Source organism: Artemia franciscana, chromosome 3 (genome assembly GCF_032884065.1).
Source record: "Artemia franciscana chromosome 3, ASM3288406v1, whole genome shotgun sequence".
Lineage (NCBI taxonomy): Eukaryota > Metazoa > Arthropoda > Branchiopoda > Anostraca > Artemiidae > Artemia > Artemia franciscana.
In genome coordinates this window covers 17,303,745-17,322,195 of record NC_088865.1, presented here as the reverse complement: position 1 = coordinate 17,322,195, position 18,451 = coordinate 17,303,745, and the positions used below count along the sequence as shown (strand labels likewise).

Genomic DNA, 18,451 nt, shown 5'->3' with positions numbered 1-18,451 from the left:
AGGGTATTTAAACCCTATACAACATCCCTCTCAACACTCCCTGAAGTTTCAACTTGATACCCTTAGCCTTTTCGTACATATCCTGGATCACCCTCCCCCTCTTTCTTAGTAATAAAACACATATGAAAACAGTGGGAAAATTCCATAAGTTTACAACTTTTGCTCCAGGGGCTATGGCCGTCATTCAATCTTCTTTGGTATAGTTACTGGAACTTTTCACTATTTTAAACAAGATATTCATCTCAAAATTTTGACCATCGCTGATGGGGTAGAGATCTAAAAAGAGGAAGGGGATTGGTTACCGTCCAATCACTTCTGAGTGTTAATGAAGGCACTAGAACTTTCCACCTTCAATAGACTGAGCCGCCCCATAAGTTTCTACAACTCTTTTCATATGAAATGGTTTGGTAAAAAAGAAGAAAAATAAACAACAATACAGGGATCCTACTTCTCTCTTTATTTAGGCTGCGCTGTTGCGCTAATTTTGGTAGGCAAAGAGATGATACACTCCATCAGCTTCTGCATCTGAATGTTTGCAAGCCAAAGCAACCTCAATTCCTTCATTACTAGGATGAATAATATAAACTCCAGAACAAAAACAGAAAAGGAATTATCTGACGAAATAAGATCCCCCTTCTAACGCTTAAAAAAGCACATTGTTTCAGATACAGCTTTATTCAAGATATATATCATACAATCATTTTGATCAATGCAAACAACTAGATTTTGTTTCTGTTAAAACAGAGTTAAAAAAAAGAATACAATTATGGAGCAATCACTAAGTATTGAAGAACAGATCGACCATACCGAAAAACACATGCTGAAATAAGTGAAAAGGCGGGGTGCTATAAAAAAAATATTATAAAAGTAGCAAAATCAGAAAGATTATATGCAGAAGAAAATAAAAAGAAATTACGAATATGCGGGAAAAAATTACACTAGCAGAAGCACAATAATGAAAAAAAGCACAATAGCACAGTATATACATGATAGCAATAAAATAGTGCATTCAAAGAAGTTAAAAGTTAGAGGAGCACTTAAATGTGACTCGATCGACAGATGAAAAAAGGCAAAACTTGCCCAAAATGCATCTCTAAATACGGATTAAGCAAGCTATCATAAGTGCGAAAATGGAAAAGCTATTTAGTTATCTTTTTATACCCCAGCACACAAAGAAAAGATTTATTTTACAAAATCTGCATTACAGTTAGCACGTTCGCACTAGTTTAAATGATACAAATGATAGCAAGGGTATAGTGCATTCAAAAAAGTATACTGATAGGGAAAACGAATTAAAAGTTAGAGAAGCACTTAAATGAGATTCAATTGACATGCCAAAAAAGACAAACTTTGCCGAAATGCATTTCTAAACATAGAAATATGGTTTAAGCAAGCTATCATAAATGCAAAAATTGACTTAACTGTAATTACCTTCTTATACTCCAGCACGCAAAGAAAAGAAAATTATAATTAGCATATTCTCAATAGTTTTTGGATGTAATTTTCTTATTTGGATAGTTATATATACCAGCTCTTCTAAAAAAAGAAAAAAACATTATACTGTCCTAGATTTGTTGCGAGCAGAATAGACATATAAAAAAAAAAACTACTAAAGGGAGGTGAGATTGAAAATCTAGAAAGGGGAGAGGGTAGTTAATTTCGACTTTTCAAAGAACACACAAAAAGGGCATTTTGAAATGAAATGCCTAAAATGATATTTTCACTTCAGCGGATGGAGGGGGGAGGAAGTTATGAAAATACCCCTTCTCCCAATTGACACCCCACTCTTGCATAAAATCCTTCCATGCTTTATAACGAGCATAGTAAAGTTGTTTCATCATATCTATTTGTAGCGTTAAAGCTAGCGCTTTTACCTAGAAGTCAATTCACAATTTCAATGGCAAGGTTTTCAAGGGCATTGAAAAGCAGAAATTATGAAATTCAGCATTATGATCTCCGACTGAATTCATCTTGATATATTCTAAACCAATTTTTGGAAAGTAAAAAGGGCTTTTAATTTTAAAAAAATAAGCGGCAGCTTAGCAGCTGCCGCATCTTTATTCTTAAAAGCATCACAACTAAAACAGATTCTTCTGACACTACTTTTGAGTATGACAACCCATAAAAAATTGATTGAACTTTTTTGCCTTTTCTAGTGTTCCTTCACAAATAACACAGACTAAACTTTAGTTTAAAATCCTGCTTAAATAAAATAATAAATGCCTTCCGATTATACCGTTTCTCTTATTTTAATACAACCATAAATAGATTATATATATCCATAGCATATAGTATAAATCAAGCTAGGTTTAAATTAAAATAGTTAGTATTGGCAAAATTTTAAGTTTCTGTAATAAATTTAGCATTACCGTACACTATCCTTTGACGCAATTATAGTTCAAATAAATTCAACATGAAGCAATGATGTGATAAGGAAGATGAAATAGAAGGTGTCTTTAGGATATTTCAGTAGATAATTTAAGTTTAAGTGAGAAGTTCCAGAGTTTGACGTTAAAGGATGACCGCGTATTATTTTCATTAAGGCTAAATTACTGGTTAGATCAATAGCATATACGGTAAAGGTTATCATTTTATCAAATAATAGGTAATTTAAACCAGCTTATCTGAAATTAATGCGGAGTAGAAGTGAAAGTTGATAGGGTTCTCAGGTGAAAGTAATTTAGTTGCCGGTTGTTAGGTGTCTGGAATGAAGGGATAGAATTGAAATGGGAAATGTAGCAAAATTAATAAAATGTACATTGAAAGGTCAGTAGATTCAAAAAGAATACTATTAAATCACAGCATCAACTTCCCTTGGAATTTACAGGCAATAGCAAACGCCAGGGGTAATTTTAGAGCAATTGGAGAACGAAGAAAATATTTAAGGGAGGGTAAGGCTGGTGAAAGTTTGGTGAAATTGGCGATATAGCGGAATGCACTTAATTGGGTATGACATACAGGGAAAGATTTCTGTAGGGAAGAAAAAGGGGCTGAGTTCTGTAAATAATGTTGAGTTTGTGCGGTATTTTCTATAATCTTTTTCATACCTATGGCCCATGTGGTTACAAAACATGAAATATGGAATGCAAGGCTACGGAATGTAAAATAGGCCATTTGCCAAAAGATTGTACTTTTTCTATATGAGTTTTCCATTAATTTGCCCCAATAGCTTGCCCAAACTTAGACGACGTAACTGATTTAAGTATGACATGACGTTAACCAAGGCTATGCATAGATACTCTAGTAGTATTGTTAAAAGTTCCATATTTTTAAATGCGCTTTCTATATTTACTTCTGACTAAGCTTGGACTGACTTTTTTAGCATTTCTAATAATTTTTTCGCAAGAATCTTGTGTCCATTCGCTAGAGCATGTTGTAATAATGTATTCCCTTGATTATTACGAGCATTTGTTATAGCTAAACACTCATTAGGTTGTATTGCTTCTAGCTTGCTGATAGATTCAACATTACCATTTCGTATGTCTTTAAACAATTCTTCAATTAATTTTAGTAAGTTGATAACTTTTTGGTCCTTAGAAAAATCAATAGGTATTTTCCCTTCTTTGTTCTCAATGTTATAAGTTGCTCCAGACTTTAATAACAATTCTACAACTTCCAAGGAGCCACTTTTAGCTGCGAGATGAAGCGATGTAGTACCACTTAGAGCGGTTTTCGCATTGACAAAGTCACTTAATTTATCACGACTGACACGTTTTAACAGAACATCAACGATTTCTTTGTGACATTTGGAAGTAGCAGTGTGCAAGGGCGTATTACCTTTATTAGTAACTTGATTCGCATTAGCCCCATTTGCTAGTAAGATATTAACAATATCTTTGTGTCCAATGCTCACAGCGTAATGCAAGGGTGTTCTTCCATCAATATCTTTATCGTTGGGATTGGCTCCATCGTCTAACAAACGCTGTACAGTTTGTAAATCACCTTTACTAGCAGCAATGTTAATATCTTTCTGCAGATAATGGTCATTCTCTGATTCCTCTACACCCTGAACTTTAAACTGAAAATTAATCATCTCTATTCTTTTTGAAATATCCAAAATACTCGGATGATTTGGTCCAAATACAGCTTTTCTTTGATCAAAACATTCTCTGTAGACTTTCAGAGCGCTGTTAAATTTGTGTTGAGCAAAAAATACATTTGCAATATTATATTGAGTATTCAAAGTTTCTGGATGGTTCTGTCGTAAAACTTTTTTCTGCAGATCTAAAACCTGTTGAAAAGCTTTCAAGGCTTCTTGATGTTTATTTTGATTGAAAAGTACACCAGCAATGTTATATAATGTTCTCAGGGTATCAACGTGATTAATACCTAGAATTGTTTTCTTACTTTCAAAAACTTGTCTATATATTTTTAATGACTCTTCGTATTTACCTTGGCTCGCTAGTACCAGTCCTATATTATTTTTGGCCCTTACAGTGGCTGGGTCATTTGTACCTAGTGTTTCATTCAACTTTTCAAAAACTGCCATATTGATAGTTAACGCTTCATCATGTTTTCCCAGTCTATCTAATACAAGTGCCATGTGAAACTGAGTGTCTAAGGTATCTGAGTGATTTAACCCAAGCATCTCCTTTTGTCTCTGACAGACTTCTTGAAAAATACATAGGGCTTTTTCGTCTTGTCCTAGATTATGCAGAACTAAAGCGATCATACTTCTTGTGCTTAAAGTATCCTTATCATTTAAACCCAAAATGTCTTTTTGTTTCAGAAAAATCTCTTCAAACATACTTAACGCTTCTTGGTAAATTCCTTGCTTATACAGCACTTTGGCTATATATGTCTGGATATCTAAAGTACCAGGGTTATCTGGCCCAAGAATTTCTTTTCTTCTTTCGAATACGCTTCTGAAAATGCTTAGGGCCTTTTGGTAATTGTCTTGAATCAAGAATACCGAAGCTGAATGAATCTGAGCAGATACGTCTATTTGGAATATCTGCTTCAACTGTTCGACTTTTGAAAAGTTACTATGTATCGCAGCAACAATTAAACTTTTGTTCTCTCTATTACGGGCACCCAACACTGCTTTTACTGTATCAATATCCTTTATCTTATTTAACATATTGATAACTTTAGCATCTCCATCTTTAACTTTGCTAAATGAATCACTTATTAGCTTAAATAGACTATTTATATCTCTATCTACAGAAAATTTGGATGGTGTTTTACCACTGTCAGAAACAGCATTATATACCGCACCATAAGACAGTAAAGTTTTTACAATTTTTAAATGTGAGAACTTAGCGGCGTAATGTATAGGAGTAAATCCCTTATTACCAGCCAAGTTAGGATTGGCTCCATTCTGTAATAAAATTTTTACCATTCTATCATAACCTTTCCATGCAGTATAATGTAATACTGTTCCACAATCCGTACTTTTTGCATTTACATATGCACCTATTTTAATACAATTCTCAACCTCTGAAGAGTTATTTCGTTTCACAGACTCAAATAACTCTTTGGTTGGTGCTAATAAATTGATGACATCTTTTTTATTAGTTATTTCTAAAGGGCTTCTATAATCCTTGTCAACAGCATTGAAAATTGCACCATTTCTTAATAAAACTTCAATCACGTCTTTAAATCCAAAGACAGCAGCTATATGCATAGGACTGCAACCATTAGTATCTTTGGAGTTAACGTCTGCCCCTTGCACTATCAGATAGCTTACAACATCTAGATGACCCTTCATTGCAGCGTAGTGTAGCAGTGTTTGACTATATGCGCCTGATTCATTAATATTTAACCCGTTACTAAGGAAAAATTCTACAATATCTTTATGACCTTCTCGAGCAGCAATATGTACAGGTTTTGAGCCAGAAGAATTTCTAGCATTGATATTGCACCCTTCATCTACCAGAAATTTAACCATTTCTAGGTTATCTTCCTGTGAAGCAATGTGCAGTAATGTATACCCATCATTGCCTTTAGCGTTCACGTCCATTATTTTATGCTGAAGTAGCTTTTTCACAACTTGCAAGTGACTTGCACTTCCATGTGAAACTGCCAATTCTAAAGGTGTTCTGCCTATATTATCCTTGTCATTAATTTTTGCTCCATTATTCAAAAGCACTTCAACGACATCAACATGGCCACGTCCTGCAGCTATATGAAGCGGAGTACCTTCAACGTTTACAACATTAACGTTAGCTTTGTTTGCTATCAAAACTTCAGCAACTTCTTCATGACCTTCTGCTGCAGCAAAATACAGCGGTGTTGTATAATCGATAGTCATAGCATCAACGTCGGCTCCACTTGCTATCAGATCACTCACTATCTCCTTGTGACCTCTCATAGCAGCATAATGTAATGGTGTAAGGTCTTCAGGGCCTTTTACATTAATAAAAGCCTTATGTTTTAGTAAAATATCTACAACATCCCTGTAACCAGCAGTCACCGCCAAGGATAAAGGCATATCACTAGTATTAACACTAGCTCCGTTTTCAACAAGAACTTCAACAATCTCCTTGTGGTTATGCTTAATAGCATAAAGCAATGGTGTTAGGTTGTTACTCCTAACATTAACATTGGCTCCATTTGCCGCCAAAATCTCAACCACTTCTTTAAGACCAGCTTCCACAGCAAGATGCAACGGTGTGCAATCTGCAATGCCTTTTTCATTAACTTTAGCTTTATTTTTTATTAAGAGGTTAACAACGTCTTTGTGGCCGCCTACAACAGCTGCATGTAATGGTGTAAAGCCATAATTAGCTCTAACATTTACATCTGCTCTATTTTTTATTAAGAGAATAACAGCCTCTACATGGCCTTTTAGAGCAGCTAAATATATTGGTGTCATACCGCTATTATTTCTATCATTGACTTCGGCTCCATTTTTTAACAGAAGATGAATGGCATCATAACTACCGTGCATGGCAGCTGCATGTAATGGTGTTCCACCGTTAATGTCTTGAGCTCTAACTTCAGCTTTATTTCTAACTAGGAGTTCAATAATATCTGTGTTACCTTTCAAAGAGGCTGCATGCAATGGTGTTATGTCATTCTTTGCTTTATCATTTATTTTTGCTCCATTATTTATTAAAACCTCAGTAACAGCCTTGTGCCCACTCTCTGCTGCATAGTGCAGTGGCGTGGCATTATTTTTATCTTTAGCATGAATATTTATCCCATGCTCAAGAAGAGTAGCAACTATCTTTAGATGGCAGCTCTGTACAGATAAATGTAGCGGAGTTGTACCTTCTAGAGTGGCGATACTGGCATTTGCCTTATTTTTCAGTAAATATTTAACAATTTCCTCAAATCCATTTTTGGCTGCATGGTGCAAAGGCGTACAATTAAATTTGTTCATAGCATTAACGTTAGCTCCATGTTTCAATAGAATAATAGCTATCATCTCATGACCATTTTCCACTGCATACTGTAACGGAGTACAACCATTGATAACTCTAGCATTAACATTTGCTCCCTTTGTAAGTAAAAGTTTCACCACTTCAAGGTGACCATTAAATGCTGCTGCATGCAATGGAGTCCAATCTCTGTCGTTTCTAGCATTAACTTCTGCTCGACTTTGAAGTAAGAAATTAACTAGCTCTAAATGACCACATTCTGCAGATATGTGTAATGGCGTAAAACCACCCATAGTCTCGTTGATGTCAACATTTACTTCTTTTTCAAGCATAATCTTAGCAGCATCAATCTGATTGTTTAATATTGCATAGTGTAAAGGTGAATAGCCAATCATGTCTTTAGTGTTGGTGTTAGCATTATTTTTTAGTAGAATTTCAACAGCATCTTTGTGACCATTTTCAGCTGCAATATGTAATGATGTTTTGCCACTGTTATCTGGATCATCAACATATACGCCTGCTTCTCTTACCAAAAAATCCACAATATTTTTCCTTCCATGTGCAGCAGCAATATGAAGTGGACTTTGGCCATTTATATCTTTAATATTGGGATCTAATTTTTGATCAATGACAAATTTTATAACATCGAGACAAGGTCCAGAAGCGGCAAAATGTAATGCTGTCGATGAGTGAATATTTCTAGCATTGATATCTGCTCCTTTTCTGAGATAATTTTTTAAGTCTTCAAGTTTTCCTTCTTCCAACGCAGAAAACATTTTTGCATGCCAAGTAATAGTGAGGAGGTTTTGATCGTATTTATCTTTTAGCTTGGGAGGATCATCGCTTAACGACTTGCCAATTTTATGCTTACTATGTATTATATTTTCTGAAATGAGTTTTTCAGCATTCAAGATAACTGCAATTGAGGGGTCTGATGATAATACATCAAGTAAGGTATTGTCGTGCGCTAAGTGATTACGCAAACACTTCCCAGTTAACAAAGGAGTGTTCTCGTCTAAAAAAAGAATATTGTTTTCTAGGAACCTTTCAGACATGCCTAAAAGAGACATTATATCAAGAACAAGCATTTCTACTATTGCTTGCAACTTTTTATTCCTTTTGTAGGAAGGGAGCTTTTCTGTCAACTTGTCACTTAATGCATTTTTCCTCAAAATACCTTCAAGTTCGGATAATTTCAGCTCAAGATGGTTATTGTATTTTTCTTGTGTTATTTTGTAAACCTTCCTCTGTTTACATTTAGGAATACATGAGCCTTTCTCATTCAACTTGTTTCTTAGTTCTTCAATCCATTTGAGGTCCCCTGTTTCATTCAATGCCATGAAAAGAATCTCATAAGTTAATCTTTTTACTTCATGAAGGTGGTCATCCATTATTCTTGACCTGGCACTACGAGAAATTTCCATTAATAATTCAAAAATTTCTTTGAGATTGCAATACTCTATTTGGAAAGGAATATTCTCCAGTATTCTATTAGCACGAAATTTCATTTCTCTAATAGCATTATGATCAATATTTTTTTCCTTCAAAAAAACCTGAAACAAGGTCTTAAAAGATACAAACGTCTTAACATAATCAGTTCTAATATTTTTTGATTTAGTTTTTACGGAGTTGATCATACTCTCAATTTTAGTAAACAGCTCATTTTCATAATTCGTCTTGGCAGTTAGAATATTACTCAATTTTTTAATGAGATTTTCTAGTTTATTGTGTTCCATCTCTTCAAAACTCTCTGTAATCATTCCATCTAATTCAACGTTACTCAATATTGCAGCAACTTCTTTTATCTCCTCCAGACTTTCACTGCTGGTAATTTTCGTCAGTAATATTCTGATTATTTTAATCTTGTTGTTGCACAGAATATCAGCAATTACATTATCGATTCTCTTAGTGTCATTTTGAACGCCGATAAAAAAGTTAACATCTGTATATTCCTCAATCTCTGTTCTTTTAGAGAGCGAAAAAGCATGTGACAGTGAATTACGCAAGTCTATAAGGACTTCTCTAGTGTTCCTTGGTAATGATAGTAGAAGGAGTTCGCTTACAGTGTTCGATAACTTGGGAGATTCTAGAGTATTTTTTAAATATTCCCCAATAGCTTGTAAAACCCTTGTAATAATTAGCTGTCCTTCCCTTTGCTTAGGATCAGCTGATAACGCTAACTTTATGTAATCACTTATTTTCTCTAAAGAGTGAATATCCCTAATTTGTTGATGATCGCTATACAATTCCTCAAATTGAGGATAATTGCAAACGATCTTTGCAACAACTTTTTCACGTTTTAACTTTGGGAGATTAGCAAGTTTATCAATGTCTCCTCCATTTAAAATATCTTTTTCCTCTTTAAGTTTCTTTGCAAAATTTTCTAAGTGGATCAATATTTTACTTTTATTCAATGTGGCATTGTAGAAAAGATTAATTTCCTGTCGTTTTATGTAAGAAGAGACAAAACTGATCAAACAAAATTCTATTTCTTCCCAAGGCAGTCTCTCGTAGGTAGATTTCAACTGTCGCTTTAATATATGAATATTTTGTGCAACAAATTTTGTTATGAATAAAAAACGTTCATCGATTTTTTCTGCATTTGAGTACTCGGCCTTTAGCAAGCAAATATTTTGAAGCACTAAATCAATCCGCTCACTCGGGTTATAAATATATCTCTTTCCATTCTGATTCATATCAGAAGAACTAGAGAAAAAACGGAGGTTTATCAACTTGTTTTCAACATAAATTTCTATCTCTTCTGACAATGACACGTTCTTTAGTTTTAATTCCTCATAAGCTCTTGAAAGAATTTCATCTAATTCCCTGAAATGAACAGCAAAATAATTGCCTGGCCATTTACTGATAAGTATATCAAGAAGTTCTACATTTCCTGAACGTATAGCATAATAAAACGCATTATGGCAGGTTTCATCTTCATCGTCTGGCAAGATAGTTGTTTCTCTAACGCCAATACATGAATTACTGAGAATTTTGCAATTAATACCAAGAAGATATTCTAAAATCTTTACCTTGTTATGTTTACATGCTAAGATAATTAAGTTAGTACTACTAACATGGTTGTTAGAATGGATTAACTTTCTGGCTCTTTCTAGTTGTCCTTTACGAACCGCGTCAATTAAACTGTAGTTTACATCCTGATTGCCTAGCATAGCTACTTCCGTCCTTGCCTCCTCTGTCAGAATAATTACTGGTGGTAATTGACTGAAACTGCTATTCTTGAGTTGAAGCTTCTTCTCAGAATGAATTTGGTTGTTTATTTTCTGCAAAAAAAATACAATTCCTTAATAGTGCACACAACTATCGCTAATCTAAAATTTTGGCTCATCATTCAAATGTTACCTACAACTACTCAATATTGGCAGACATTTCATGCAAATCAACGCTTATATTTGACGTGGTTGCAAGGACAACCCTTAAAGGGATTATGCTGCCATAAACAGAGCCAAATTAAACCCTGAAAGAACCGAGAGCTTTGGCACTATTCACTGATACTCTGCAGTGGCAAAAGAACGTCCAAAATGTTTAGGAGTAAGAGTGGAACACACGGATAATACAACCCTCTGCGTCCTCAAATAGCATTATTAATAGAAGCTATAGTGAAATACCTAAAATTCAAAGCAAAGAGATGCCTCTTAGTTTTTACATATGTATTTTTACTTTAACATAGTAGATTCAGAAGAAAAGAAAGATTTTAAAGACCTTCTATAAGATAAAAGAGCTTGATATGGATTCTATCATGCACTTTCAAGCCCCTCTCCTCGAATACAGTAATGAACGCACAGTTTGGCTTCGAATGGATAGTAGAAGAAAATGTTAGATTGGCAATATTTAATTTATTAAAAAATTTAAAACTAACAAAAAATTTATTTTCAAAGATGTATTAGTCACAAAAAAATACAACATGACTCAAAACCGTGAAGGAACACAAATTAAATTAAAATGAGGAACAAGACTTTTATGATTCTTTCTATCAGTTTTTCTACTTTTGAAGCCAAAATTAACTAACACTTTACTAAATGGACATTAGAATCGATCAAATATAACATACAGGAAAAAAAGTAGTTATGTCTTATAGCCACCCCACTTAAGAAGTGAAGTGAATTAATTCTAATGAAATATAACCTTCATATAGCCTTTAGTTTACATAATAATATAATTTGGGCTATATTTGCACATTAGGGGGGAGGGGGAAAAACTAACTTACCCCCTCTCTCCCCTATTGCGCAAATATATAGCCCAAATTATACAAGTCCAGTGTATACTGTCAAAGTCCAATACATTTTGTCTAATTCCAATGCATTGTACCGTCCGTCACTTGCTTTTGTAGCTATGAAACCGGTTTCTGAGATATAACCTAAGCGTAATTCTCTGACGAAGAACTTGGGGTGACTATAAGATGAAAATAGCGGAAAAGTTATGAGTGTTTTGTTATTCCTTTGCTTTCCTAAAAGAGGACCTAAAGTTTGGTTGTTTCTTAAAACACGCGTTTGACTGAGATTCGTCTTTAATATAACTGTAAAATTAGACTCAAAGATTTAAAAGAGAATTGACGTGGCCAACAGGACCTTGCAATTCGGTGTTTCCTGTCTGTTTTGAGTTTTAAAATCACTTTTCTACATTCATGCAAAAACGATCGTTTCAGATTATATTTTCAAGAACAATTGGTTTTGCAAGAACATTGCTTAAGCAAAGAGCAATATGGCTTCCATATATTATGCAGTTATGAATTGGCCGTAAAAACTTTGTAGTTCTTGCAACCTTTTTAAGAGTCAGAAGTAGTTGGAGGGCCACCAGCTCCTCCCTACGCCCTTTTCTGCTACCAGTCTTCCCATAAACAACAAGGAAACCTGATAAAATTTTGAGTTAGCCTTCTTTTCGCAATAGTACAAATTCCAATAAATGTGATTCCCATAATGAAATGACCCAACAACCCCAGGGGCAAGGTCTTAGATATAGTCTATTGTTTTACATATAGGCTTGAAATTTAGAGAGTATGTTAATGGTAGTATCGATTCGTTCCTAATTTCCGTTCGTTTTGAGTTTCACTTATTTATTGATAGTGATTTATGCTCGTTTTAAACTTGAATTACCATTTGACTTCATTTTCGCTCATTTTAGGTTTAATGTAGCTCTTCACTTTACTGTGGATGACCTCTTATAACGGAAAAAGTTTTTTTTTAAATGAATCTCCATAAGAATTAAGATTTTGGCCTACTATTAATATTTTAGCAAAGTTTTACAACAAACTTTAATAACAGTTGCACTAACTTGACTCCCTTAGTCCTTTGCTCGTACATCACAGATAATCATACACTTTTTTGACATCCTTGGATAAATATAATTTCTATTGATTTAGTTTGATACACCCCCCTCCTCCTCAAACGTGTCCTGACAGTTTAAACTTGATTCCCTTAATGGTTTCTGAGACATCAAAGTTACACCCTTGGACAAACTTGGATGAACATATTGTCTTTTGATTTAGTTCGATCCCCCAATAAACATGCCCTGAAAGTTTCAACCTAATACCCTTTGATATTCCTGAAATATTGCAGATACGCCCCTCTGGCAACCTAGGTTCAAATAGTTTTTTTTTTTTTTTAATTTAGTTAAACACCCCATAAAGGTTCCGGCTTAATAAACTTAGCAGTTGTTTAGATATCATACAAACACCCTTTTGACAACCTCGATGCACGAAGTGACTTCTGATATAGTTCAACACCCAAGAACCTACCCTGAAACTTAAAAACGTAGTACCCTAAGCTGTTCCTGGAATATTTCAAACACGTACCTCCTCACAATCTGGATGCAAATAGTGTCTTTTGATTTAGTTTTACATCTCCCTCGACTTTCCCTGATAAATAAAAAAAAGCTTTTCCGAAGGAAGTAAAGAGCAAAGATGAAACTTGAAACAAACAAAAAGTATTGCTTTGCAGTTTATACAACATACATATAGAATTCTGATAAACTACTGCTTTACTAAAACACAAAATCGGTGCAACAACACACGATTAGCAACAGAAAATACAAGACTTTTTCATGTCTTTCACCAGCCATAACACCAGTAAACTTTAAAACACAACTTTAATTCTCTCAAAACTTCAAGTAAGATCAATTTACAGAAGAGCGATAGTTATTCAGAAATTTATAAATTTAGGAAAATATAGAGTCAGTTTATTTGAACCAATAATGCAGATTTAAATTGCATAAGCTGCGAAGCAATAATTTTGTTCCTTTTAATTTTGACCTTCATTCTTTACTTGCATAAAAAAAAAACTTTTTAGTTTTTATGGCCCTTGGTATTAACCAAGTGACATACAGCAATCGCAAATTCTGTCGGTCTGTCGGTCCCGGTTTTGCTACTTTAGGCACTTCCAGGTAAGCTAGGACGATGAAATTTGGCAGCCGTATCAGGGACCGGACCAAATTAAATTAGAAATAGTCGTTTTCCCGATTTGACCATCTGGGGGCGGTGTTGGAGGAGGGTGGTTAATTCGGAGAAAATAGAAAAAATGAAGTATTTTTAACTTACGAACGGTTGATCAGATCTTAATAAAATTTGATGTTTGGAAGGATATCGTGTCTCAGAGCTCTTATTTTAAATCCTGGTTAATTCTGAAAAAAATAGAAAAAATGAGGTATTTTTAACTTACGAACGGGTGATCGGATCTCAATGAAATTTGATATTTAGAAGGATATCGTGTGTTAATGCTCTTATTTTAAATCCCGACCGGATCTGGTGACATTGGGGGAGTTTGGGGGGAACCTAAAATCATGGAAAATGCTTAGATTGGAGGGATCAGGATGAAACGTGGTGGAAAAATAAGCAGAAGTCTTAGATACGTGACTGACACAATTGGGACGGATCCGCTCTATTGGGGGGGGGGGGGTATTCTGAAAAATTAGAAAAAAATGACGTATTTTTAACTTACGAAGGAGTGATCAGATCTTCATGAACCTTCATATTTAGAAGGACCTCGTAGCTCAGATCTCTTATTTTAAATCTCAACCGGATCCAGCGTAATTTGGGGGGGGGGCAGTCGGGGGACCGAAAATCTTAGAAAATACTTAAAGCGGATAGATCAGGATGAAACTGGATGGGAAGAATAAAAACCTGTCTAAGATACGTAACTGCCATAACCGGAACGGATCTGCTCTCTTTGGTGGAGTTGGGGGGGGGGGGGATAATTCGGAAAAATGAGGTATTTGTAACTTACGAACGGGTGACCAGATCTTAATGAAATTTGATATTTAGAAGGATCTTGTGCTTTAAAGCTCTAATTTTAAATTCCGACCAGATCCTGTGACATTGGGGGAGTTGGAGGGGGAAACCGGAATTCTTGGAAAACGTGAAAATTGGGGTATTTTTATCTTACGAATAGGTGATCGGATCTTAATGAAACTTGATATATATAGAAGGATCTTATGTCTTAGGTGCTCCATTTTCGACTCGAATTGGATCCGGGGACATACAGGGTTGGAGGAGGAAAACAGAAATCTTGGAAAACGCTTAGAATGAAGAGCGTCTTACGAATGGGTGATCGGATCTTAATGAAACTTGAGATATAGAAGAATCTTATGCCTCAGATGATTCATTTCCAATTTAAATCGGATCCTTGGACATTGAGGGTTGGAGGGGGGAAATAGAAATCTTAGAAAACGGAAATCTCAGAAAACCCTTAGAGTGGAGAGATGGGATAAAACTTGATGGGAAGAATAAGCACAAGTTCTAGATACATGATTGACATAATTGGAAATTGAGGTATTTTTAACTTAAGAACAGGTGACTGGATCTTAATGAAATTTGATATTTAGAAGCATTTCATGTCTCAGAGCTCTTATTTCAAATCCCGACCAGATTTGTTGACATTGGGGGGAGTTGGAGGGGGAATCGGAAAACTTGGAAAACACTTGGAGTGGAGGAATCGGGATGAAGCTTGGTGAATAGAATAAGCAAATGTCCTTGATACGTGATTGACGTAACCGTACTGGACTCGCTCTCTTTGGGGAAGCTGGGGGGAGGGGTTCAGTGATTTGGCGATTTTGGTGCTTCTGGATGTGCTAAGACGATTAGAATTGGTAGGCCTTTCAGGGAGCTGCACAAATTGACTTGATGAAGTCGTTTTCCCAGATTCCACCATAGGGTGGGGGGGCTAAAGGGAGAGGAAAAATTAGAAAAACTGGATATTTATAACTTATGAGTGGGTGATCGGATCTTAATGAATTTTTGATATTTAGAAGGACATCGTGACTCAGAGCTCTTATTTTAAATCCTGACCAGCATTAAGCGTCTGATTTTCCTTTTAAATCAATCTATTGAATCTTAGAATTTCGTTAGAGCTCATACCATATGAGCTCCTGGCTCTTCTTGCCTCGTCACAAGTGCCACATGAGCTCTTACCTCTTGTTTAATTAATTTTTGCTCCTTTTATAAGATTTAAACATAAATACAATGAACCTTATACAAAGATTTTTGTTTCGAGGCGACGAAGCTAAACAAGTCAGAATTTTTGCTAAAAGAAAGCACTATATACGCATAGGTTTTACTTCACATCAAGGCTTTTCCTGTAGAAATCTGGAATTTTGTCAAACAGAGTCCAAAGGGTATCCTCTGTATCTTTGAGAATTTGAAGATAAAAAATACCATTGTTTACGAAATACTGTCTTATGTGAAATAACAAATTTTCTGCGGCATTAATGCAAGACTTGAAGTTTTCAAACAGTTCGTGGTAACGAACTGTAGTAAGGAGCGAACCGGCTCAATAGTAAACGAAAGTCTAAAAATCGGAATTTTGATGCTAAAATATACATCAAAAGAATCGGATTTTTATGATGATTTTAAATATACAAGTTTCATCAAATTTAGTCTTTGTCATCAAAAGTTACGAGCATGAGAAAATTTACCTTATTTTGGAAAATAGGGGAAAACATCCCCTAAAAGTCATATAATCTTAACGAAAATCACACCATCGCATTCAGCGTATCAGAGAACCCTTTAGCAAAAATTGCAAGTTCTTATCTACAAAAATGTGGAATTTCGTATTTTTTTGTATTTATTTTTGTATTTATTTTTATCGACCGATTATTTCGTATTTATTTTTTTTTTATCGACCGAGTGGTCATAGAATGTCGCAAGAGGGCTCATTCTAACGGAAATGAAAAGTTATAGTGCCCTTTTTAAGTGACCAAAAAATTGGAGGGCACCTGGGCCCACTCCCACGCTCATTTTTGTCCCAAAATCAACGGATCAAAATTTTGAGATGGTCATTTTGTTTCGCATAGTCGAAAACCATAATAAATATGTCTTGGAGATGACTTACTCCCCCACAGTCCCTGGGGGAGGGGCTGCAAGTTACAAACTTTGACCAGTGTTTACATACAGTAATGGTTATTGGGAAGTGTACAGACGTTTTCAGGGGGATTTTTTTTTTGGTTCGGGGGTGGGGTTGAGGGGAGGGGTATGTGGGAGGATCTTTCCTTGGAGGAATACGTCATGTGGGAAGAAAAATTAAATGAAAAGGGCGAACGATTTTCTAGCATTACTATAAAAAAAACAATGAAAAAATAAACATGAAAAGGTTTTTTCAATTGAAAGTAAGGAGTAGCATTAAAACTTAAAACGAACAGAGATTATTAAGCATATGAGAGGTTCTAAAGTAACTTTAGCATAAAGAGTGAGGTATTTAGGAAGAGATAAATACCTCGCTCTTTATGCTAAAGTATTTTTTAGTAATTTCAACTATTTATTCTATGGCCTTTCTGATTCAGGGGTCATTCTTAAAGAATTGGGACAAAACTTAAGATTTAGAGTAAACAGCGAGGTATTAACAAGGGGACCAACCCCCTCATATACATAATAAAAATATAAGATTATAAAAGTTTGTTACGTAAGTTAATTCTTACGTTACGTATATTTTATACTAATAAAATCGTTCGTTAAAAATTAAAAGTTCTAGTTGCCTTTTTGAGTAACCGAAAAATTGGAAGACAACTGCACCTCCTTCCCCACCCCTTATTTCTCAAAATCGTCTCATCAAAACTAAGAGAAAGGCATTTAGCCAAAAAAAGAATTAATATGGAAATTTCATCTAATAATTTATGTGCGGAGAGCCAAAATCAAACATGCATCAATTCAAAAACGTTAAGAAATCAAATAAAAAACACTAGTTTCTTTTAACTGAAAGTAAGCAGCGATATTAAAACTTAAAACGAACAGAAAAATTACTCCGTAAATGAAATGGGTTGTCCCCTCCGCAATCCCTCGCTCTTTAAGCTAAGGTTTGACTCTTTGCCACAATTCTACTTTTAAAACAATTAAAAACTTTAGCGTAAAGAGCGAGGCGTTGAGGAGGGGACAACCCATTTCATATACGGAGTAATTTCTGTTCATTTCAAGTTTTAATATCGCTCCTTACTTTCAGCTAAAAAAAACAAGTTTTTTTTTTATTTAATCTCATAAGAAAGTAACGTTATTTTTGCTTCTTGAACTCTACGTTTAGGAGAACTAAAATCATTCGACATAAGTGCGAAAAACAGTACAAAAACGAAAAACTGACGTGAGCAAAAAATTTCAGGTTTGATAATTGTAAGCTACAACTTAGAGCCTTAATTCACTAGCTGGGTCCCAAGAAGATAAAAAGCTTTCTGATCTTCCAATATCGACTTTATTCAAATGTTCACCGTAACTCAGTCCATGGGTGTGTTGAACCAGAGATAGGCGACAATTACGAATGCTCAAAGTAAAATCATTTTAGAGGGGTTTCAGCCCCTTTTCTGAAACTCCTGCAAATTTCTTTCAGTGATAAACTGTAACTCTTAAGGTTAATTGAAATAATAAAGAACAAAGAGCACATAGAAATGATCGAGTTTTAAAATGAGCCATTAAATATATCTCCACAATGTTGCAGTTCCCTGCTACTTCTGCTAGTCAGCCCACGATTTATGAAATTTATTAAGGGGATAGGAGGGAGAGTATACGAGAGGGAGAATTAAAAATCTCAGGTTTAAGGTTTTCGACCATGGTGATTATAAGGGTACCAATTTCATGTTAACTAGCAATTTACTCTAGATATGACAACAAAACCGCCATTTTTGGTTCCGTATGA

The 18,451-nt window shown here is 34.9% G+C and overlaps 2 protein-coding genes across 3 annotated transcripts in view; one reads left to right on the top strand and one right to left on the bottom strand.

Annotated features, from left to right (window-relative positions):
* Positions 1–639: 639 nt before the first annotated feature.
* Positions 640–18,451, bottom strand: part of LOC136024956 (uncharacterized) — a 30,031-nt gene continuing 12,219 nt past the window's right edge. For both annotated transcript variants that reach the window (XM_065700554.1, XM_065700552.1), the window contains exon 3: positions 640–10,609. In XM_065700554.1, the coding sequence (XP_065556626.1) occupies positions 3,299–10,498 (7,200 nt within the window). In that variant the 5' untranslated portion in view covers positions 10,499–10,609 and the 3' untranslated portion in view covers positions 640–3,298. The remainder of the gene's footprint in view (positions 10,610–18,451) is intronic.
* LOC136024957 (lateral signaling target protein 2 homolog) overlaps positions 2,749–18,451 on the top strand; it is an 83,131-nt gene continuing 67,428 nt past the window's right edge. The window contains exon 1 of the mRNA XM_065700557.1: positions 2,749–2,766. The gene's annotated coding sequence lies outside the window, so the exon portion shown is untranslated. The remainder of the gene's footprint in view (positions 2,767–18,451) is intronic.